At 31.2% G+C, this 25697-nt stretch overlaps 4 protein-coding genes across 8 annotated transcripts; 2 read left to right on the top strand and 2 right to left on the bottom strand.

Moving 5' to 3' along the window:
* Positions 1 to 255: 255 nt before the first annotated feature.
* LOC123924753 (glucan endo-1,3-beta-glucosidase 14) lies at positions 256 to 13056 on the bottom strand. Of its 2 annotated transcripts, XR_006814833.1 has the most exons (5): positions 12948 to 13056; positions 12413 to 12838; positions 11179 to 11783; positions 10090 to 10402; positions 256 to 405 (listed from the first exon to the last, which is right to left on the bottom strand). XR_006814833.1 is itself a non-coding variant. In XM_045977721.1 (4 exons), exons 1-4 carry the CDS (start codon positions 13000 to 13002, stop codon positions 10331 to 10333), a joined length of 1158 nt encoding a protein of 385 aa, XP_045833677.1. In that variant the 5' UTR covers positions 13003 to 13056; the 3' UTR covers positions 9899 to 10330. The 2 variants fall into 2 exon arrangements, 1 of the variants encoding a protein (XP_045833677.1); XM_045977721.1 differs by lacking the exon at positions 256 to 405 and having other exon boundaries at positions 9899 to 10402.
* Positions 13057 to 14778: 1722 nt separating this feature from the next.
* On the top strand, positions 14779 to 15703 carry LOC123924633 (B3 domain-containing protein At2g24670-like). The gene has a single exon (XM_045977582.1). It carries the CDS (start codon positions 14779 to 14781, stop codon positions 15652 to 15654), a length of 876 nt encoding a protein of 291 aa, XP_045833538.1. The 3' UTR covers positions 15655 to 15703.
* Positions 15704 to 16587: 884 nt separating this feature from the next.
* Positions 16588 to 19382, bottom strand: LOC123924634 (ferredoxin, root R-B1-like). Of its 4 annotated transcripts, none has more exons than XM_045977587.1 (2): positions 19235 to 19382; positions 16588 to 17324 (listed from the first exon to the last, which is right to left on the bottom strand). In XM_045977587.1, exon 2 carries the CDS (start codon positions 17315 to 17317, stop codon positions 16847 to 16849), a length of 471 nt encoding a protein of 156 aa, XP_045833543.1. In that variant the 5' UTR covers positions 17318 to 17324; positions 19235 to 19382; the 3' UTR covers positions 16588 to 16846. The 4 variants fall into 4 exon arrangements, with proteins under 4 accessions (XP_045833543.1, XP_045833542.1, XP_045833540.1 ...); XM_045977586.1 differs by having other exon boundaries at positions 19231 to 19377; XM_045977584.1 differs by having other exon boundaries at positions 19227 to 19376.
* A 1981-nt stretch (positions 19383 to 21363) lies between these two features.
* On the top strand, positions 21364 to 25357 carry LOC123921742. Its single transcript, XM_045974397.1, has 6 exons — positions 21364 to 21637; positions 21722 to 21772; positions 22558 to 22609; positions 23414 to 23472; positions 24567 to 24612; positions 25042 to 25357. Exons 1-6 carry the CDS (start codon positions 21578 to 21580, stop codon positions 25155 to 25157), a joined length of 384 nt encoding a protein of 127 aa, XP_045830353.1. The 5' UTR covers positions 21364 to 21577; the 3' UTR covers positions 25158 to 25357.
* Positions 25358 to 25697: the final 340 nt, after the last annotated feature.

Raw genomic sequence — 25697 nt, forward strand, 5'->3', positions numbered from 1 at the left:
GGGGTGGTTAATTAATTAAGCCTAACCAAAAGGGCCACAAGAGTCCACTTAGTGGACACACAAATTGGACAGCATTTGACAGGTTCTGCTTTAATTGGTGTATTTTGGCACACACCATTTCCAAAATATATGGTTCCAAAATTTTCCAGTTCAATTATTACTATAAACAGTGATCTAAATTATTTAAAACGGTTCTAAATTGTACAACAGTACTATTAACATTAACATAAATCCACTAATTAAAATTTAAAATGGTGTGGTGGCATCAAAGAAGCCTTCCCTTTTAGTACTAGGACTAAAGTTTCTTACATAAGCATATATTCATACAATATCTAATTTTTTATTTTATGGTAGAATGGAATGGATGCATAAAATGTTTGAGGGCAGGATTAGCTAGCATGTGACCTATGATTTAATGTTCATATGATCCACATGGTATCTTTGAAATGCTTAAATAGTAAAGCATAAATTTTTAATCACCTTGCTAAAAAAAATTGCAAGGTAATTATAAAAATGAAAAAAAATAGTTGGCCAGGTTGGTTTACTCCTTTTTTGGGAACTTCATCATTTTGGTGGAAGATAATTTCGAATCAATGACATCTTCAACTTCATCACTTTGAGAATGGGAAATAAGAGAAGCTCCAGTTTTGTTAGAAGGTGTCTTTAATGACACGTGATCAGGGTCAATCTCGTCTGTAGTAGACAAAATTAAAAGACGTAAGTTAAGTTATTATTCAATTATCAGTATGTGAAGTAAGATTGAAAAGAAATGCACAAATAGAACAAAAATAAACCGCAACAACAGGAGATAGAACTTGAACAACTAATTTGGATTCCTGAATTTGACCTTTAATATCTTCAATGAAGGTTTCACCCTCATGAACATCATTAACAGATGCATTTCCCATCATGAACATGCCCCTGGATGAGGTTGTGTATAACATATCTTAAGCTACAAATACTAATGAATACATTCAATAAAAACTTCAAATTATATACTAATGAATTCAGATTATTTGACATTCAATATGCTAAAATGGCCAGTTTGTAAAAGAAAAATATAAATAATTTGTCTTACGCATGGGTCTTCACATTTGGCTGGATGCGCTTATGATCTTCGACCATCATGCCTAGCAACTCAGCGACATCTTGTACTCTATAAGACACATGGAGATAAGTTTGATTGGATCACATAATAACAAATCCAATTCAATTAAGAAATCCAATGGGGGACCTCAATACATGATTTTTTTTTTACTGCACCTCAATACATTGTTAATTAGAAATAGTTAAAAAATCTTACCATTATAAGAAAGATCATTTTTTACATCGGCATTATTTCAGCATTGTGACCGAATTTTTGCTCCGAAGTGTACTGCGACCGTCCAGAAGATTGACACATCAGTTGCGATGATGTATCAAGACCTGGAGCAGATGTCCCACTTGATATAGCGAACTCTAAGTTGGTCCATTCAAACATGTAATTTGAGCTGGTTGAAGAGATAATGGACAAAAAACAAGAATAATAAACTACATCCATTGAGCTGGTAAAATTATATTCAAAAAAGCCATCTTTGGAATTTTGTTACCTTGGTTGAAATATTTCTGTATTTGGTGAAACTGATCCTTAATCGTTAGAGCTGTTTGCAGAGATCATATACCAAAAATCATGATTCAACAACAAAGATGAAGACCTGAAGCGTTGATTATAATATTTTTTTTCAACTAAAATATGAAAAATCATGATTCTAAAACGATCTCAACAGAACATTTTTGTTAAACCACTAAAGAAGAGCATCTCAAGCGTTGATTCTAGTGTTATTTTTCAAACAATAGTATGAAAAATGTAAAAAAATATTCCCAAACCACAAAAAATATCATAATTTTAGGTTGATTCTAATGTTATTTTTTAAAAAATTAGGATTGTCTCATGCCATTTAAGGTTGATCCATAAAGTAGATCTTCACACCATTTTCAAACAATAGTATGAAAAATGTAAATTTTTTTACAAACCACGGAAGAATATTATCTCAAGCGTTGATTCTAGTATTCTTTTTCAAAGAATAGTATGAAAAATATAAAAAATTTCACAAACCACAAAAGAATATCATCATTTTAGGTAGATTCTAATGTTCTTTTTTAAAAAACCAGGATTGTGTCACGCAATTTAAGGTTGATCCATAAAGTAGATCTCCACATCATTTTGAAACAATAGTATAAAAAATGTAAAAAATTTCACAAACCACAAAAGAATATCATCTCAAGCGTTGATTCTAGCGTTCTTTAACACCAACACATCATTTTGTTTGATGAACAAACATAAAAATCATAAGTTTTATGTTTTTGACAACTTAACATTATGTAAAACACAAATATCGTTAAACATCGTCAAAGGGTTACCTGAGAATCTACAACCACCAGCTCAAAATACTCTTTTCCATCCTTCATTTGTTTTTCACTTTGAAAGCTATCTTCCATAGATCTTTGGTGTCATTTATATTCTCTTCATTCCTAGACATTTTCCTGACAACAACATCAAATAATCATCATTTAAACTTTTTCGTAAATGCATCTTCTTGGTAAAAAATTGCAAGTGTTGATCTTTCTTGGTAAAAAATGATATCTTCCATAGATCTTTGCTTTTGTTGGTGTTATACGAAGATGATGAAGTTTAAAAACATGAAAGAAGTTCGATTTTAAACTTGCAAGTGTTGATTCAAGACATTTGAGTTCAACGATCTTTTCCATATTTTAGTCCATTTTTCTTTGATCTTCACTGAAATCTTCCAAAGATCTTTTCCATCGTTGATATCTTTGACACATTCGAACTTTCTTGCCATTTTCCTGGACCAAAACATCATAAAAAACTGACATTAATCTTAGTTTTAAAAAAACCCAAATAAAGTAAATATTTCATAGATCTTCTCTATCGTAAGTGTTATACAAAGAACATGAAGTTGAACATAATGTTTTTCTCAGTTTTTAATAATTTCAAAGACTCATATCAAAATATTGGAGTTAAACAAAGAAGGGAAATTTTTATAAACCATATCTCAACTTCAAGTTATATCATTAAGTTACAAACCATGAAACAACTTAATGATGAGTTTTCCTATTAGTTGAACAGAGTTTTTTTCAGTTTCAACAAACAAAAAATAGATTAAGTTGTACCAAAGTTGCAAGCATTCATCTAATATCATGAAGCATGAGATGAAGAACTTGAGGAAGATGAAGAAGTACATGAGAAAAGAGGTCTTACCTTTGGTTTCCTGAGAGAATATTTTGAGATGGTATCGGGTAATGTGAAGGAAAATGAACAACAAAGGAAAGACTTTGAGTTAGTTTTGTCAGTTTGGAAATTTTGAAAGGAAAAAGAAGTGATGTGACATAAAGTAAAAAATTGAAAACCAATTGGTAGAGTTGAAATGGAACCATGGCTTGCAATAGAGTTGCATTTTGTCTCACAACTTGATTTGGCTTAGTTAGCAAGCCATGTGGCTTGGTTAGGCCCTCATCTGGTTCAATTACTATATTTTTGGACTGGAAATACCCATGAAATGGACAGGTGGCAATTTCTGGACCAAGGGCAAACTTGACTTTACCATAGTCATCAATTTTCTTATATTGTAATAGATATGGAGATCTATACATCTTTACAAACCTCGGACCGGAGAATATATTATGACACCTGGTGTCTCAAGTGATATGGATATCAGCAAGAGGGTATTGTCCATGGTTAGCCTTGGATATGACCTTATTCAATGGTTCTTAAATAACTAAGTCATACTCTGACAGTTATTCACCAAATCTTATTCATATGCTATGAAAACCAGTGAAGCCAAAATGATAACAAACGAAATTTATAAATGACAGAATGTCATCCAACATTTTACACTGCTATGACAATATAAAAGGCGATGAGGATTACTCAGTGGTGTTACAACTAGCTAACCGTAGTTTATTTGAGTTGATAAATGCCCGTAAACACTGCGTTTGGGATCATAAGAATAAAAACTATAAACATTTTTTGGAAACAGACTCCAAAAAGTATAACTTGTGGACGAAAATTGCTAAGAAATCGGAGCTTAATGTTCCTTCTCACTTCTCACTTAAACTAATAGAGGTTTGATTAAAGCTATGGAGTATCTTTGAAAGAAAAAGTGAGGCGCGGTAACCTTAAACCGGAAAATGTTCTATTTTTTTTAGGAGACATCTGTGGATTCTAATGACAATCGCCTGCGTGCTAAGATAGGCAACTTTAGTTCATGTTCTTTTTCATCTTCAGTACCGCTTGTTAATCCTATAACCGGTACCGAGGGATGGAAGCTGCCCGAACATATAAAACCAGGTGCTTAAACAGACGAAAGATCATATTTGTTCGTGCTAGATCTCATAATATATTTATGTATAACAAAAGACCATTTATATGGAATGATTGGCAATCTGAAGAACTGTCAAGATGGTATAAAAAAAATCAAATGAAGACCTCAAAATATATTCCTCGAGAGATTAAGGATTTTGTTGTACAGTTAACAAAACCTAAACCGGAAGATAAGTATAATTTTTTTGGATTCTCTATGAAGTTTTTATTGAAATTTCAATTAAACTTTTTTAAGTTAGTAAAGTTTGTCGGTCATAATGTGGATGTTGATGACATCTTCGTAAAAGTTCTTACCGTGGGAGAGAATGAATGAAGAAGTGTCCCTTCATACCTTCATACAACCTTGATTCATGAGGTAAACATGTTTATCTAAACGATAAATTGTATTTTCTTGGTCATGTGAAAGATGCTGAAACCCTCGATATCTTTGTTTTCCGGTTGGCTACAGAAACTTTCGAAGAGTTTTAATTGCATCAGGATATGAGCATATCTGATACTCCCTCTGTCTCAAAATTATTGTCACAATTTGACTGTGTGCACTATTCATACAAGCTACTTTGACCATATTTTTTTACTAATATATAAAGATAAATATTCGCATATGAGATCTTGTTAGATTTGTCTCGATGAGTACTATAAAAATATCAATTTATCATAATTTTTAATAATACACAACTAAAAATATTAATGATCAAAATTGTGTATCGGCAAGTATGCAATAGTAAAATGTGCATAATTAATAAATTTAATACTTGATAATATATATAAATATAATATATTAATTTTTGTTTTACTGAAGATATATTTCTTTAGCTACACAAGTACTAAAGAAATATAGAAAATTGAACACACACAGACACACACATTGTTGGTTGTTAATTGCTTGTTTATTCCTGACTTTAATTACCTTGAGAAAAAAAAAATTAGAAATTCTTTTTGAGAGAAAACAAAGTAGAGTTTCAATGATTGCATAGTTATCAACAAAGCTTTAATCTGAAAATAAAACACTCTGGACATCTCCAAAATTGGTACATATATAATACACCAATATATGAATTGGTCAAACTAAAAGACCCTGAAACAATGCATGCTCCACAATCCAAACAATGATGAAGAGTAGTATATTTGTTCAATTTTTATCATTATACTTTCGGTGTTAAAACTTTTAATTAACACGTGACATCCCTGTTGCACTTTACCATGACATTCTTGTGATCACTGACTGAGCCGACATGTCAAAGAGTATTTTTAATTATGCTCGTCGTTAAGGGAGGGCTATATTCACTCTCAGTGGAAACGGAGTCGTGACGCAAGTCACGCTTCATTAACCATAGGGGAAAAACGTAACCCTTAAGGGTTATAATTTTCCTCGTGGGTTGATGAAGTGTGACTTGCGCCACCACTCTGTTTCCAGTGAAAATGAATATGTCTCTTCTTTAACGACGAGTGTAATCAAAGATACTCCTTAACATGTCGGCTGAATCAATGATCTCAAGAACACGAGGATAAATTGAATTGGAGATGTCACGTGTTACTATATATGACAAGCATCTTAGGGTTGTTCTTAGAGCCAAGCGGACGCCCCGAGGATGACGACCGATAGTGGAGGATGATAGGTGATGGTTTTTGTGGTGGTATATCAGTGTATGGTATTTGGAGTTATACTTGTGATATGAATATGCTAAGCTATTTGCTTCTCTCAGTAATTTGGTCAGTTATCATCTCTTTTTTCACACTTGTTTTAAAACATAAATTATCATGTTTCTATTTTCTCACTTCATATCCTTATCAAAATTTTGAAAGAAACTTTGTAAATTAACAAAGAACTAGCCGCCATTTTCTCGGTGTCTAAATTATCAAGTATAAATGAGGCTCATTGCTACATTCAATAGTTCACACACTTTGATTATTTATAAATAATTATTGTTACAATAAGTACATGAATCCATAAAACATTTTCAATCTGCTAAAGTTACATGGTTGAATACATCATGGCACACCAAAAAATATTAGTAAAACATTTACACTAAATTCAATTCTACAAACTGACGTGACTTGTAAGACAATAATCGTGTCTACTTATAAACTCAAGTGCAAAGTATTTTATATCTGATGTGAGATTCTTAAGACACTCTTTCATGAGAGATGACTCAAAAACGAAAACCTGATAAAGTAACCCAACAGATCTTAAAGAAAAGAAATCCAATTTCAACATGTTATTGAAGCATTGGCTAGTGGTCATCATCTTTATCTCATGGGAAAAAAACAGAGTACAATTCAAACATGTTATTGCCGACATGATATGGCTGAATCAGCTTTTCAACTTCAAGTGGATGGATTAACTTGTCAATTCAGACAAAACCATTGGGACCAAACTAATTATGTATGAACTATGAATGAATATTACAATTCACTTTCAAATTACTTGCTCACACTATATTGATCGTGCCTAAAACCTGTACCACCCAATTTGATGCGACTCACGTTTTAATTTTTATTTTTGATAAAAAAAATAAATAAAAATAAAACCGCCCCTCAAATTTTTAATTATTTATTTGCGAAATAACAAATATTAGTTTTTAATTATTATCTTTATCTGGCTATTTTTATAAATAAAGGCTCAAATTCATCCAAATTTTTTTATGTTAAATTCAAGATAATTAAAAACTTGAACTTGTTTTGATTCATTATGTTGGATTTGTGGATAGTTTGATGAATTTTTTTAATAATTTTGTTAGTTATTATGATATAAATACATAGTTTTTTACATTTTATTTGAGTAATTTTTAACAAAGAATATGAAGAATACATAATATTATTTTTTCTTTCAACTGAATTTTTTCATACATAAAAGTTGGGATTACACCCTTATTGCTTGAACAATGCTTTGTTAATTTTTTCCTTGAGTTGAGTGTTGGGCGTCGGGTTCGGTCAGGTATGATTCTAGTGTGGATTTGTTGTGTGGACTATTTGGACCTCTCAGAATAATATCATCTTTGTCGGTGGGTCTTCATTCTTCAACGATAGAGAATCTTGTGGATATATAGGTGAAACTCTCCTTCCGAAAATGGTTTCTACGTAAAAACTCTGATAGCCCTTGCTTTCTATATACGAGTGGGAGGTGCAATCTCTCTTATGCTGGTCCAGTAAGGCGAGGTGAGGGTGTCATGCTTGGATTTTTCAGTTTCTGGTTGAGTGATATCTCTTAGGGTCTTGGGGTACTCTTTCATTGCTGGATTTTCCTCTCTTTCTCTTTGATGGCTGCCCTGGATTTTTTTTCTTTCATTTTTCAACAAGTCTATTAACTAGAAATTTTACTATTAAGATGAATAAATAGAATGTCCGGGAGGTTCGAACTCTGACTTCTACATATATAATGCGATGCCCCTACCAACTGAATTAAACTCAGGAAAATCATTACATAGTTAATGTATTTAATCATTAATTATATACAATGAACCTACAAAAATGATTTTTTTTTTTTTGTACAATTTTTGATTATATTTTATCATTTTATCACTAATGATAATGGAGTAGTTCAAAAATATCTCATTAGTTTGCTATAGAAAAGAAAATAGTGATGGAAGCTTTATATGAATGGTTGGACTCCATTGACAGAATTCAAGTTAGCACTCGTCACATAGTCAACAAAATTTAAAGGATGAAATGAATTTCGGCCCCCCAATTTAATTTCATTTATGATTTTAGTCTTTCACTTTTAAATTTGTAACTTTAGTCCTCAAAGTTGTTAATCTGGCATTGCCAATTTGAGTTGAAACTATTTCATGTATCCATTTCAACAAATTTTTAAAAAATGTCCACAATTTTAATACAATAATTAACTTTATGACATGTATAGCACATGAATGGATTTTAATCTAATTGGCCAATGTCACATTAGCAAATTCACTTTCCAATTGCCACATCATCCACTTATAACACCAAATTTACGGTGTAGACAAAATGTCTTACATTTATAAACTTTGAAGAGAGTGAAAACTAAATTATTCAGAAATAGAGGAATATAGTTTTCATAAACTTAGTTTAGTTAGTAGAGACATTACATTTTATAAGTGAAACTCTGATTACCAAATTTTCTTGCATACTTTTACTACCTATCTTAGTTGCACTTTGGGGATCAGCTCATTTTTATCTGATACTAAGGTTAAAAAGTTATGATTTTTTTTTATTCAAATTGTTTAGTGACTAAATTTATACACATGAAATATGTAGAAGTCGAGAATTCTAAATTCAAACTCAGACTTCTACAAATTGGTGTCTCTGCGGCTACCAACTAGATTATACTTATTGAACCAAAAAATTTATGATTTCAAGTTTAAACAATGCACATAAATAATTATGAAGATCTGATAAGATAAGAAATGCAAGGCATCAGGGAAAAGATACCCAAGTACAATGATATAAATTGAAAAAAAATGTCACATAATCTTGTGGGGTTTGAATTTCTAGCATGAGGTTCTAAGAGGACTATTTTTTCCCCATAATCCGATGCAACCAATTAATTTGGACTTTTGTATAGCTGAAGACAAGCATAATTTTATTCGAGTGAAGCTTCATATGCATATTTTAATAACAATTAAATTTCAAATGGGAGATATGTGGAAGATGTACACTCATTACCATATTTTAATAACAATTAAATTTTGAAATACTATAAGTGTAAACAATATTGTAAACAATATTTGGTGTTTACTCAAATACACATATTATTTGGATATTTACCGGTATATTATTTAGGTGGATAATTGTGATTGGTCCATAAATAGTATTAACATAGAAAAATCAATAGATACTATTTGTAAACCAACGAGAATCGTCCACTTCAACAAATGTATCAGTACATATCGACATAGGATCCGTTTGTATTTGACTTATTTTTTAGCTTATGAAAATAGCTTATACAAATAAATAGAGTTTTATGTTAATTCATAAGTTTTCACTAACAAAAATTGTATCTTTATAAGTTGTTTTATCATAAACTACCTTAAAAACTTATAAATAATACATAAAAATTTATTTATTTACATAAACTATTTCACGTAAGCTCAAAAATTAGTCAATCCAAATAGACTCATACTATGTGTACCGAAGAATTCACCAAAATGTTTACATAGATAGCATATCACAATTAATTATGTAACTTTTTTTTGACAAAAGTAGTTTAAGGACTTAAGTTCACATGAACAAGAAAAAATTGAAGTTGTTTTTTTCCTCGTCATAAAATAAAATAAAATTTGTGATCTGACTATTATAATTGATATATGGATTAAATTCTTTTAATAATCAATAAATTAACTTATTTTCTGGGGTGGTTAATTAATTAAGCCTAACCAAAAGGGCCACAAGAGTCCACTTAGTGGACACACAAATTGGACAGCATTTGACAGGTTCTGCTTTAATTGGTGTATTTTGGTTCCAAAATATATGGTTCCAAAATTCTCCAGTTCAATTATTACTATAAACAGTGATCTAAATTATTTAAAACGGTTCTAAATTGTACAATAGTACTATTAACATAAATCCAATAATTAAAATGGTGTGGTGGCATCAAAGAAGCCTTCCCTTTTAGTACTAGGACTAAAGTTTCTTACATAAGCATATATTCATACAATATCTAATTTTTTATTTTATGGTAGAATGGAATGGATGCATAAAATGTTTGAGGGCAGGATTAGCTAGCATGTGACCTATGACTTAAAATAAATAGGATTTAATGTTCATATGATCCACATGGTATCTTTGAAATGCTTAAATAGTAAAGCATAAATTTTTAATCACCTTGCTAAAAAAAATTGCAAGGTAATTATAAAAATGAAAAAATAATAATATTCAAGAATCATTTGAATATTCCTTCACCTTGAATAACTTTCTATTGCAAAAAAGAATATAGGACTTCATATGCTTCATTTGAATCCTCCCTTGTTCTGATTATGATCCTGAAAGCTCCCAAGTAAAAATCATGCATGTAACTATACATACAAGAAAATTGAAAGACAAAACCTGCATAAGAACAAAGATTGAAGCATCACATACATTAAAGTAAAAACTACTAAATAAATTGGAATGCCAATAATGTAATGCATCTAATTATTATCAATACAAAAAGTATTTAGCTTATAAAAAAAAAAATTACATTAACGATCAATCATAACTGTCAAATCATTACAAATTTATGACTAACGTATGACTGTAATTGGCACTACAGTCACACACATATGATTGATTGTGATTTACCGACAGTATAAAACATTTTTTTTTTATGTTAACCTTTCGATTCTTAGTAATCCGGAGTTTGACCGCGAGGTAATGTAAAGTTTGGACAAAAAATTGTTCCACTCAAAAATTGAACTAGGATTTTCTCGAACAATCTGTCTTTTAGTGAAATTCATTAACCACTTGAATCCGATGTATAAAAACTATTGACACTGACAATGTATAAAAAACTATTTTTACATGCACCTAATCACATCTCACCTTATAGGTATTTATGAAAATATTTTAAGAACTAACATAACAAAGTTGTATAATAGTGTGATTTTATTAAATGTATATGTAAAAAAGTGTTACAGAACATTAGTATGGGTCACGAGGGGACAACGGGGGAGCATCCACAATACAAGTGAGTTGGACATCACAGTTTAACCAAAAACCTTAAGGCGTTAGGTTTATGGGTCCTCCACTTTTCTAAGCAATGTAAGACTTAACTCATACTTGGCACAATAGAGCATAGAAATTAATCTAATAAAAAATTTGAAGATTGTGAGAATTTTCATTACCTTAGATTTGGAAGGAACAACCATCTGTGGAAGATAACCCTGCAATCCAATGTTATAAACTGGACTACCATTAGGATAATAAAGTCCATAGTTTCTCTCAGAAGCAGGACCAGGCTTCAAATCTTCATTAAAAAGTGCAAAAACATATACATCAATTGGAACCAAAGGTTTTGCAGGAGTTCCTTGTTTTTCCTCAATTCTTCTAAGCAAATTTCCATTATACAATTTTGCATTTTGAGGTGTAGCTCCAATTTCATCGGAATCGCCATTTGAAGGCCAACCGGTCTCAGAAACCTTAACTTCAACATTCGTATATCCTATCGCTTTGATTGCGGCATAAACAGCATCAATTTGTGCATACAACATGTTATCATAATGTAAATTTGTATTTGGATCAACCAAACCTTGATTTGGTTGAAATAATGCATAGTTTAAAGATACCTCATTAGGGTTATCTTTATAAGCAAAAAAAGGATAAGCATTAATAAGAAAAGGTGAATTAATTTCATCAAGAAATTCAACAAGTGGTTGAATATATTGCATCAAATCTTGCTTAAAAGAACCATAAGAAGGAGGGTAAGAATTTTCCAAAATGTTAAAAGAATTAGGGATGGCAATGGGTAGGGTATGGGTAGGGTACTATAGTACCCATCCCCATACCCGCGGATTAAAAAAATACCCGTACCCATCCCCATACCCGCGTGGGTAACAACTTTTGCCCCCGTCCCCATACCCTATGGGTACCTAGGTACCCATACCCGTACCCGTTACCCGCATTTTTACTAAAAATAAATTGATCAATTATAAAATATCATATAATTTTAATAGAATTAAAAAAATTTCAAAGATTTTAATATTGACTAATGAAAATTATAAACAAAATTATTACTAACTTTATGTTAAAGTTCATATTTATGTTAAATATTCACATTATTTTTATATTATGTTATAAATAAACATTTTTATTAAAAATATGTAATAGTTTAGTAGAGTTGTATTGTTTTAAATTGATTTAATATAATAATATAAATAAAATAAATAAATATATATTATGCGGGTATGGGGCGGGGTGGGTACTAAGGTACCCGTACCCGCACCCATACCCGTTCATTTTTGCGGGTAATTACCCATACCCGTGCCCGTACCCAAAATGCGGGTTTTTACCCTACCCGTTGTGGGTAATTTTTGCGGGTACCCTCTGGGTATGGGTCAAATTGCCATCCCTAAAAAGAATGAGCTGTTGTGACACTAATTAGTTTGTCTAATCCAAGATTAACAAGGGCATTATGGACATTTTGCATTGAAGGAAGAAGGTTTAAAATTAATTGAGTATCATTACTATTGAATACTTCATTTCCTACATTTATGGAAATTATTTTTGTTTGTGAAAGATAAGGTAGAACATGATGTTGAATCCAAATTTGAGCATTTGAAAGATTTGTCATATTTTGTAAATGCTCATTTCCAATTCCTATAACAAATTCAACATTTGATTGAGAGAAAGCATGTAGAACATTTGGATCAGCATCATAGAGTTTGATTCTTGTTACATTCATTGATCTTATAAGAACAGCTACTCTTGAAGGAGAAGGTAGATTATTTCCTACTTGTCCATAGTTTATTCCAAAACTTAGGCCATTGATTTTCATAAATAATGAATCTGAAAATCATAATTAAAAACAAATTAACATCATAATGTTTATAATAGAAAGAAAAAGAAAATATCATATTCAAACAGAACCTCTAAAAAGTAGAATAAGATAAAGTACCTGAAATGGTGAGAAGAAAGAAAAGAAGTGAGGTGAAGAAGGAAAAGCTTGTCATTATTATTGATCTGATCTTGTGATTATAATATGCAACAATATTTATGCACAGAAAGTGAGGTGATGCAAGGTTTGATTAATAATGTGTGGACTTTGATGTGATATTATTTAATAATATCTTTGTTATATTTAATTTTTTTGGTATATTATATTTCTCTAATATTTTTTATCTTAATATATGCTTGTCTTTGTGGTGTCAGTTTAGTGGTGATATAATGGAATGAAATGGAGCGGAATAGAGTGAAATTGAAGAAATGGAGCGGAATAGGATGACGTTCATATTTCCTTAGGCTCTATTTGGCTCATTGTTCGTCACTGGGTGGTTTGTTCCCCATCGTGGAATGCTCTATTTGGTGGTTGTGGTATCTGTTTGACTTTCTCGTTGCTAGACTATGATAATTTTCCAGACTTGTTGAATTCTGCAGGTTTTGAGTTGTTGATTCTTGGACCCGTTCTGCGTTGATCGTCGGTTCTTTCACCAATTATTATACCTCAGATTAATTTTAGACTTAACTAAAGGTTGAAAACTTATGTTGTTTTAAATGTTTGCATTACCCGTTTGGGTTGATCTACACTTTATTTGATTTTAATGGATTGGGTTTTATTTTCCTGAAGTTTTTATTACACTATGATTTTAAAACTGATCCTGCTAAAAAATAAGGGACTGGACAGGACAACTCCTGCTGTACTGTGTTTGATTTTAAAACTGTTCCTGGTACTGGACAAACTGGGGGCCAAGGGACAGGACAAAACTTGAAATTCTTGTCCCCCACAGAACCACGGGACAACTTTTTGTCCTCAGCACAAGTTGTCTAAAATATCAAAATAACTTTTTGTCCACCAAACATCGTACAACACAGAGTTTGTTCAATACCTTAAACGTTTGTCTTGTGCTGTTCTGTCTTGTACTGTCCTGTACTGTTCTGTCCAGTATTTATATTTTGCAGATCAAACGGACGTTTTCGTTTTATTCTAAATAGAAATTAATAAAAGAAAATACAAGGCTGAGAGACAAAAAATCTGATCTAGTATAACTACATAGTCAAGAGTGATTAAAAAAATGTCAGCACAAAAGTGGAATAAAAATAGAAACTACCCAAAACCGGTATTAAGAAAAACCCTAAATATTTGTTCTGTGTTTTATTTATTATATTTATCATCAATGAGAACTTATTTTTCTATTACTTAAAAAAAAAAAACTATTTGAGAATGCAATGTCCACTGATTTTTTCATATTTTTAAGTTTGATATTATACTAAAGTAGAGAATTTATTTAGAATAAAGTATTTAGAAATATGTTACCAAATATTTTTAAAATATAAGTGAAAATATTGTGCAGTTTGATGTAAAATTTATTAAATGAATAAATTTGTGTTTTTTTTTTAGACTTATTAAAAAATTACGATAAATTTGAATTAAATCTTATATTGATTTTGTCAAAGAATTACGATATAAAATTGAGAATTTGGATAAATCCAAATTTCTCAAATTAGATTTTCACCATAAAAACTACTCCGTATCTCTTAATTTTAAGTAGAAATCAAATCATCAAATCTTTTATTTTTTGTTTTTTTACGGTTCCTCAAATCTTTTATATAACATAATAAAATCTTAGTCAAAAAAATAATATAATCAATCTTTCAAAAAAATAAACAGAAAAATAACAGATTTTGTTTTATATCTAGGTTACACCCTTCTATATATTCTTGGTCGCTTGACAAGTCTCAACATAATATCAAGGAAAAAAAAGTTATTTTTGAAATATTTGTTGCAAAATATGGAAGCCGTGATCGATAAGCAACGTATGATCGAGATCAAAGCAATGCTGCAGAATATGGAAGCCATTGTGGAAGAGAAACGCAATACCACACCTTTCAACCCTTTACCTCATTGTACTTTGCACAAAGTGTTATCTCAAGTTGCTCCACAATTTTATACTGAACAAGAGTTAGCACAAATAGAAGAAATCGATCAAAGTTATTGTCAAGTCAATAACAAAAAAAGGGGTCGCTCAAGTGATGAAGGCAGCGTGTCTCATGAAGAAAGAGGAGTGAAACCAAAGCGCACGAAGAAGAGGGAACTTAAAAAGAAAGTTAGGGAAATTGTGTCATCACCGCCGCCAAAATTGCCTATGATCGTCGAGAACAAGATCAAAGAGTTGAATGGTCGTGATATCAAATATGTCATGCATAAGGAATTGTTCCCGTCAGATCTTGACAAAGAAAAAGCTCGTCTTTCACTTCCAGTCGAACTCGATTATCTTAACGAGATGGAAAAGATGGAGTTAAAGAAAAGAAACGAAAAAGGTAAACTAGTTGGTTTAGGAGTGGGTTTGTTGGATCCTTGTTTTAGACTGTTCTCAATGTCCTTAAGGAAGTGGGACATGCGCAGTGATAGTGTTTACAATCTTGTTCAGGAATGGAAACTTGTTTTGTTGAAAAACAAGTTTAAAAAGGACCAAAAACTTAACATTTGGTCATTTAGGGACAACGAAGACAAGTTGCACTTTGTACTCGACGACAGAGTAATCGACGACAGAGTAAATTCCGAAGAAAGTGAAGAGCTAAAAAATTCAGATAACAGACAAGTAAATTCCGAAGAAAGTGAAGAGCTGAACAATTCAGTTGAGATCCCTAAAACAAGTGAAGCATAAATGTTTGACTTAATAGTTAGTACTATATTATTATCAAAGTTTTTAATTCCTGCAGTATGAATTAAATGTGTTTGTTTTCTTTCTTTTTTTCATATAAAATAAAATAAAAATTGGTTGTTATTATTGTTTCTTTCATAAATTCTCTATATGGATTTTATTACTCTGTTATAGATTTTCCTAATGTCGGACACAAGCTTCGTTGGGCATTTTAGTGTATGATTTTTAGTGATATTGCTGCACAAAGGATATTTCTTTAGCATTCAAAAATCGAATAACAACATTGAACATAATTATTTATTTTTCAGTGCATTATTTCATTTAAATTTTGAATTTCACAAAACCAAATATCTGTTTTTATAAAGATATAAACAAGTATAGAGAAAAGGCTTTTTAAATTTGTGAAATACACCCAAAAAAAAACAAAAGTTTTTACAATTTTTTGATCAAAAGCCTCTTTAAGAAATAAGATGATGACGAAGCAATGAATTTTGAAAAATTTGAGCAACACTAAATTTGTGAAAATGCATATAAAAAATCCATCAAAAACTCGATTTCAGTGACGAATTAAACACAAAAACAGAATCTATTCATCATAGAATCAACATGAATATTTGCAAAGACACAAGGAGTATTGAAACAATCTGAATTTCTACTCCAAATGCATGAATCATGTGTGAAATCAATCAATAATTATTTGGTAATCACAGTATCAATGCACATAAACACAGTACATCGAGGCTTCAAATCATGATGAACACATTCAAGAAGAGTTGAAAAAAATGGCTCTAAAACTAGGTAGCACAGTCTAGATCCGAATTTGACGGTTAATGTTCCTCAAATTATGTTTAGAAAGTCAAACATGGTAGGTCATGTAAAAATCTAAGTGGACCTAAACAAAGTTTGATGAGACAGTAAAAAAACAAGAAAAGAAAATGCATGAAACTGAATTTCATCAAAGATTGATTATGTCGTTCATAACTAAAATGACACCATTGATCACATTCAAATGCCAAACTTATCATATCTAAAAACTACAGTGCTTGCTTGCACAAACAAAAAACCATCATCACAAATAACTAATAATGCCATAAGAAAAGCTGATTATAAAGCAGAACAACCAAATCAGCTGCAAAATCTACCTTAAATTACGGATTTCCTCAAGCAATAGTTTTAACTTTCAAGGCACCATCTCTCAGTAAAGTTCTCCTTCCTTGTGAGTTTCAATTACAACGTCTGCGGTTGGATAGGAAACACAGGTAAGCACAAAGCCTTCCTTAAGTTGATTGTCATCCAAGAAAGAGCCATCAGACTGATCCACTGAACCAGAAACAATCTTTCCAGCACAAGTAGAGCATGCTCCAGCGCGGCACGAATAAGGGAGTTCAACTCCAGCATTCTCTGCTGCGTCTAAGATGTAAACATCATCCGGGGCATCAAACTCGTCCTCTTTTCCATCTGGTCCGATTAGCTTAACCTTGTAAGCGGCCATTGCAGTCGTTCTATATGAAGAGGATGACTTCAAGCCAAAAGACCTGGAAACACTCTTTGTCGACCCAAAAGAGGAAGGGCACTTCACTGTGGTAGCAGCACTGGTTGATTGATTGCGGCTTGCAGTTTGAAACATGGATAGGGGGGAAACGTTCACAGTGGACATTGATGCCATGATCACCCTGAAAATCAATCAATACTATAAAAATTAATATTATACAACAAGAGCCAATAGGTTTTATATACTAAAGAACAAAATATCAAGATTCCAATTGGACACAGTTGAAGTACTATATGACCAACATTGCAAGGCCAATGCATTCTCCAAATTACAATAATCTTCTGTATGAACTAAAAGTATAGGATTACATTTATTACCTTAGCGGTTAGCCAAAGTTTATACATGAAAGATGTTCCACCAAGAGTCTAACAGCCATATGTAATATATACCATCGCACACAGTATAAAATTATGGTGCAGATGTGCACAACTAATCTGTAGCCTTTTTTTAATTATTTTGAATCATTACATTGATAAAAACATGTCTTAGTAATGACATGTGATGTTATTATTAGATATATAATCTTATGCCTTAACTTGCCAGAGTTAGCGCAGAACAGAATTTCAATTATAATGCTCATTTCTAAAAGCAAAACATGAGACAAATTTGTAGAAGTATCTGATAATTGATTTATATATTTCCACGTTGTCATCTGCTTGGAACATAATTATAACTAAATCTAATGTAGTTAAGTAAGAAAAAGATTTTAATGCTAAAACAAACTGTAAATTGATACCAACACCGATATTGTTGATTGTTGAATGAATTTATGCCATAAAAATTTACAAAGAATGGAATCGGTTCCATTCCTGTTTTATAAAACGGCTTTTGTTTTATGGAGCAGTATGAGAAGAAGCAAGATGGTAGTTCTATACTCTTCACTCGAAGCTCCAAGCTTACAAGTTACAATGAAAACAACCTAACAAAACAAAATAACCATATTTTATGCTCAAAGCCAATATTCTTGTGATCATTATCTGCTCATATAACAAAAATTCTTTCATAACCAGTCTAAAGAAAAAGCCTAGGTTGTTTAACTAGTGCCACCACCGTGCGGTAACAAGAAGCTTAAAAGTCAAGCTTCAACACTAACACGTCTTGGCACACAATAAATTCACGAGGGTAAAGCTGATCCAAACATTGCATACCTCTAAAACACCACTTAATTACCCCCTAGAAAGCACTAATGTAGACACAGACACCAAACTAGACATTGATACCAACACAAAGACATCGAAAAAAGAAGTGATTGAATGTACTACATGTGTCGGTGTCACGTGACAGAGATTCAATGATTCAATCTGAAACATCAGTGCTACATAATTTGCCACAACCAAGAAAACAAGTAAAGTTTGTGTCTTTACATAAAAACTTCCAACGGGATCAAAATCCCAGCCAAGCACCGTTTTGCAACGACAACCAAATTAGTTCCAGACACCGTAGGACACTCTTAGATAGGTCTATAACTTTATGAATATTTCAAAATCATCCCCGACTCTATTAAATTGTTAAGTTAGTCCATATATTTAACCACTTACTATCAATTGGATCCCTAATTTTATACACTTATTCTCAACTTAATCCCTAACATATGTTTTGAAGGATTAATCCAAGTAAACTTTAATAGAATCAGGGACCTTTTTGAAATATTGATAAAATCAAAGAGTTATTTGAAAGTGAGTTACAAAGTCAGTACTAATAAACAAAGAAAGACAAAATTTTCAGAGTTGTGAAATCAAACCCTAAAACCCCATCAAAGGGGTTAAAAAAAAAAGGAATTTTTTGTTTGTTATAATGAATAATTGAATATGGTGTTTATATAGTAGAAAAATGATGATAGACATGAAGATGGCGTCAGAAATTAGAATGGATAAATGGTGCTGATGAAAAAGTAAAATTAGCTTAAATAAATTGCAGAATCTAATAATCTATAATACACAAGTGTAATTAGGACTAACTAATAGAGATTCAGAGAGAGAGAGAGAGAGAGAGAGAGAGAGAGAGAGAGAGAGAGAGCGCTTACAGAGAGAGAGAGAGAGAAGGGGAAGAAGATGGTGGCGTTGGTGTGAGAGAGGATGGAAGCGGAAAACACGAAGTGAGTGAGTGAGAGAGAAAGTGATGGGTTTTGGGGTTTATAGGGAAAGTGTGGAATTGAAAAGGAAGGAAGGATCTGTTTTATTTTACAAACCAAACCCACCCACAGATTCCTTATTCTCGCCGCCCAAACCCACCAACAATGCTTTTAACGGATAGAACGGTGAATTTTGTAAAATTTGTATTCGATATAAGGAAAATGCTAACTTGTGCACCGTGCATCATATGGTGCACTTATGCATGTTAGAACTTGCTTTTTTTTAGGTATATAAACCTATGTTAACAATAAATGGTCTTGCTAACCAGTGCTCCCAAACACTTTTTAAAAATAAAATTTTTTTATTTAAAAAATTAAACACTACAATTTCTAATACGCTGATTTTCATATTCTTATAAAAATTCTATAAGAAATTACGAATGCCGCTCTTTAACATTTGCCAACAATAAAATTGAAAATTCTAACTTTTTTCTTTTTGATAATAGAAAATTATAATAAAATTAAAGTTGTTTTTTACCAAGAAAAAAGGATTATGTAAAAGCATCATCTAACAAAATGTATTAGTAAGATGTTTGTGTTTGTTTTGGTTCATCTATTTTTAAAATTGAATCAAACTAGTTCGATTTTCTTATCCGAACTAAATTATAATGGTTAATATTCGGTTTAGTTTGATTTATCGATTTGACATCAATATTATAGACACGGTTTGAGATACAGACTCCAGCTGAATACAATTTTACTCTATATTTTTTTATTATTATGATATTAGTACGAAGTTTTCACATCTCAACTGAATTTTCTCAGTACACATGAGTCATGAATCGAACAATTTATCATATGCTTAAAAATGAATCGCTCAATTCATTGTTGCTCAATTTTACTCTATTTTCTAAACGGTATCCAATATGCTGATACCCATTCACCAGGTGCCAAATTAGACAAACATTATACTAAGTTACTAACTATGGTGGTATATAAAAGACAAAAGTAGCATATACAAACACACCTAATGGAGCCCTATTTATAATTAAACAAAAAACTAATGGAAACCATTAAATTAACTAGATCAAAGATTCCCCCAGCATGTATACCTTAGTCACCACACTATATATTTTTAGAATTTTAGTCTTCTAAAATTTCTGTTCTTAATTTAGTCTATTTATTTTTTTTACAAAGTTTACGTATCATTTTTCAAATAATTCTTTTATTACATATTACCGTTTAGATTAACTTATTTTTTAATTTATGCAAACAACTTATACAATATAAATGGTTTTATGTTATTTTATAAATTCACACTAATAAAAATTGTATTTTTATAAGTTATTTTATCATAAACTACATTTTTTTTACAGATATCATAAACTACCTTGACAAACTTATAATAATACATAAAAATTTCATAAGCTGTTTGCATGACCTCAAAAATAAGTTAATCCAAACAGACCCTAAAACTATAAAATATCATTATTTTAATAATTTAACTATTTAATTTTTATTAAATTATCTATAACTTTACATTAAAAAATAAAGGCTTAATTGTATATACAGTTCCTTATTTTTATTTTAGGTTTCAATATGGTCTCTTATATTAAAAAAGTTTCAAGTTAGTCCGTTATGTTATTGGTTTCAATATAAGTTCATTCTTTTTGTTAAATTTTGAGTTAATTTCTTTTAAAATATTCACACAGTACCTTCATAAGTTGTTTCCGTAGGCAAATCCATTTGTCAAGTAGACGATTAAAACAAAAATTTGACCAAAAAGACCAACTTAAAACTTTTTAAACATAAGAGACCAAATTAAAACCTAAAATAAACATAAGTGACTAAATATGCTATTAAGCTAAAAATAAATTATTAAACTAACATTATTTTAAAATCTTTTTTTTTTAATAACATTATTTTAAAATCTTAATAATGAACAACTAAAATAAAAAACTGAAAGTTTAAAGGGAGTAAAGCTTTTAGAAATTCTTAAAATATTAAAAATAAAGATTGATATATTTTTTTATCAAAAAAAATAATAAAAAGATTGATATATTTAGACGAACTAAAAAAAAAATATTTAACCCTATTTTTATTTTATTTTTCTGTCATAATAACTCCTTTCACCTTGCTCTTCTTTTACGTCTGCTATCATCTATCACCGTTTCCGTTTTGTTGATCTGAACATTATTTAGGTTTATCATTTTTTATTTAATTAATTAATTCTACACAACGCTTCTTCTTTGCGTAGCGAAAAAGTAGCTTCTTGTGTTTTCTTTTGGATTCAGAAACAATCAATGGCTTCCAATAAAAACATTCGATGCCATCACTGTGCAGGTCCTCTTTCTAAAGAGATGGTATTTTCCACTTCATCACTTTTTTTCTCAATTCAATTTCAGTTTCTTTTGATTTTTCATTCTTCTTTTCAATTTTGTTTGCAGGAAACTAGTAAATGGACTGTTGCTCCCCTTATTAGAGACAGCTTTTCTATGGTAAAATTCTCAACACCCCACTTCTTCTTTGTTGTCAAAATCCAAACTTTTTTACTGTTTTCTTGTTTAATTTTTCTGGGTTGGATCTAATCTTGTCATAAACTGTGGAATTTGTTTGATTTTCTTTATGGATTTTTTTAGAAGTAAATCACCAAATTGGTCCCTGACTTTATAAGACATTCTCAAATAGGTCACTGACTTGTTAAAGTTTATTCATATTAGTCTTTTAAAGAATATGTTAGGGATTAAATTGAGAATAAGTGGATAAATTTATGGACCAAATTATAGTAAGTTGTAAAATATAGGGACTTAATTGACCATAAATGGTTAAATATAGGATCCATTTGAGACATTCAGAGCTCCCTCTTCTCTTGAACTTCCATAGGAGTCCGCTCGTTTTCATACCGGGCTTAGGATAGGATGTTAACAGTGACGAGTCTCTCCCGCGTCTGCTCCGGTAGGTGCTGTGATAGCAGGCCTTGAATTTAGGTACGGGAATAGGTCATGACTTACTTTCTTCCGGAGGATATAATGTTAAAGGCTTCACATATGGTAGAACTCTTAAAGGGAGAACGTCGTTACTTTTCGGCTAAGATATCTTTCTAGAGGTCAAACAGTTTAAAAGGGTCAGGGACCTTTCTGAAATATTCATATAGTCAGGGACCTAGACCTATTTATTTGAGAGTACTTGCATAGTCAGAGACTAATTTGGTGGTTTACTTTTTTTTTTGTTAGTTTTTGATCGTTATTACTTATTTGAGGGATTTGGATTTTATTTTTTGTAGATTGGTTCTGCCGTTGGTGGCACTGCAAGTGCATTCTATGGATTCAATCATGGTATGTGTTTTTATTTTATCCACACACTAACATGTAAATATGTAATGTGATGTATCAGCTTGATACTGACACTGATACTAATATGTACACACCAGTAATAAATTTAAAAAATAGAAGTGGTTGAATGTTCTCATATAGAAGATACAGCGTTATAGCATAGCAGAACTTCAACAACCCACTATTGTTCTATAATATGTGATTTAGTATAAAGTGTGTCAAATAGAGGCCATAGTGGTGCTATAGTATTGTAGCGTAGCAGAATTTGAAATCACCGTATTTTCTGCAATCCACAATTGACAACACTGAATGGTGTGGTGTTGGTGTCCTACATCAACACATGTCAGACATTGGACATGCCATCAATCTAAATTGTTTGTGCTACATCAATGGTACCTTAGTATGCTCCTCAAAAGGGTAATTCATGTTTGAAGAATGGAAAAAAAAATGCTGATATAATGCACAAAATTTTGTGATTGTTACTATTATTTTTTATTTTAAATCAAAGCTCCACCGTAGTAGAGTGTTAATTTATCTTATTGATTTAGTCCATTAGAAAACTTAAAATACTGTCATTAAAACAAAGCAACTAAGATGCACTGCATTAAAACTTTAGTTGGGGGATTTGTGGCCTTCAATTATAAGAGGAAAGAGAATGTGTAAGTTTGATTTTTACTATAATGTAATTGCATAAATAGTTCATGTTCCAAACTGAAAGTATGAAGCTTTATTGGTATTATTTTTGTTAATATTAACGACGTAGACTATTATTATTCATAAGGATTTCTCTTTTCATTTGTAATGCAGTTATGCCAGTTGTCCATAGATATGTAAAAGGACCGATGTGGGTACATTTTCTCGTTGGTGTAAGTTTCTTGAGCCTTTCTCCATTTAGTTCATCAGTTCTATATGTATTCCTTTTAAATTTTGTCCTTTTGCTCATTTATACCTTTTCCTCATACTTAATGATTTCTTGAGGTTCATATTTTTCATCACTAGCTTTAAACTCTTAGATTAAGCATCCTAAACATCTCATAGTGATAGTATTCTTTTCTGACATTTAACTGTTTAGGAATTATGTTCTATCTAATTTACTTCTTCTGCTTCCTTTTTGTTAAAATCATGGAGATATTTTTAGCCAGTGTCTGGACACTTCTTATTTTTCTCCAAATCAATGGCAAGCATTGATAAAATTAATTGTATACTTCTGATTGTATACTTGCAAAAGAAATCATTTGTTCGCCGAAGTAGTTCTTATTGGGTATTGAACTGTTTTTGCATTTCTATGACATCCATATAGAGTTTTAGGTACCCTGTAAGATTCCAATGATATTTAGAGAACAATCCTGTTGTGACCTAGACACCCTCACATAGAAGTAAGTCGGCTTATATCTCGTTCCAAAAAAAACTCTTACATATATTACTCTATTTGCTCCAAGAATACTGCACACACACGGGTTTTCTATCAATTGCATTTTACCACTGGCTTTGAATATTTTTTCCAAGAGGAAGTTTTAGTGACCTTTTCAAAAACAAAGATGCCGTCTCCACCAACTTAGATAATCATATTTGATTTCATTTGGATGAATCCTGTTTTAATGCAAAAATCATTAGTTGTCCTCACGGTAATATTTATACTTTAACATTAGCAATGAGTTAAGGTTGTCTCTAAATTTATTCTTCTGTTGAACTCTTTCTTTGTTTAATTGTGTAATTTGTATCATATATATTTGGGGTATACTTTGGATTATGGAATATATTATTTTATATATTGGCCGTGTTATCGTTTGGTTTATATGGATATCTTTTACATGTTGGAATATCAGAAATGGAATTCATTGGTATTAACTATTGTAGAGCTTTTACACATAGCAGAAATACTACTAGGGGGATTTTTCTTATTTCAGCAAAACTTGCTAGTTTGTTACCATGAAACTGATTGAGAACTCTCTAATTTCAGACACCACCTGTGATCGTATTCTCCTCAGTATGTGCAGGACTGGCAGGTGAATTTTTATATTGTACCTTACTTATTTTGCTTGGCTTATATATACCACATATATGCAGTTTTTCCGCAACTTCAAACTGGAACTATGCCTAACTTGGTAGGGTAAAAAGTTATATATACAAACCACCTAATTTTCACAGGTTAACAAGTTTAAGAATAAGTGCTAAACTTCCTATTGGTGTTCTTATCCTTGTGATATAGATTTACTCACTGTTGTCATATAGTGCAATAGTGTAGCAGAATTTTAACAAGCTACTATTGTTCTGCTATACGAAATTTACTACATACTAAGTGTTTTCAACTAGAGGCTATATAGCACAGTAGCAGAATTTGAACAAACCACTATTTTCTTTGATCTGTGGTTGACAGCATTGGATTTAGTATGTTGCTGAATTGATAACAATGTCTTTCTTTTGAAAAACTACAGGTGGGGCTGTTCCTGCTTTAGCACAACTTGTTTCTTCATCTTACCATGCAGCACAGTCATCACCTCCTTCAGACGATGATAAGATTCAGAAGTCAAGAACTTCATCCACTCTCTAATATGAATAGTATCTAATCTATACACATGCATATATTGGCATCTGCTACCATAACCATTTATTCACTCTACAGTGTGCTGAGAGTTTGGTTTTTATCTTGTAAATACTGTTTTACAGCTTTAGTGCTTCGCTATGTAATTTCACCTCTCCTCAACTGGTACAAAGTGAAATGCATCATCCAATATCTTATAGTCTTGTTTATTACGTTGTCATTTCGTTATTCAATTTGATTCAGAGCTTTTATAGTTACACTTGTTAAACGTTCAGATTATCACCCAAAATTTTATTAACATTTTATCGTAATACCGAAATAGCCATTGACTCACATATTGCCCACATAGTGACCTTGATTTGCCAAATTTTCACACACTTTGTGCATGTTTGGATTCACTTTTGGAAGAAGTCAAAAGTGATTATGAAGACTTAAAATTGATTCAATTTTCACTCCAACTAAATACACACTTTAGAGCGGTCGAGTGGAAGCATGTCAATGCGCAACCAAACATGTTTAACATACATATACATACTAAACTAAGGTCTA

Source organism: Trifolium pratense, linkage group LG4 (genome assembly GCF_020283565.1).
Source record: "Trifolium pratense cultivar HEN17-A07 linkage group LG4, ARS_RC_1.1, whole genome shotgun sequence".
Taxonomy (NCBI): domain Eukaryota; kingdom Viridiplantae; phylum Streptophyta; class Magnoliopsida; order Fabales; family Fabaceae; genus Trifolium; species Trifolium pratense.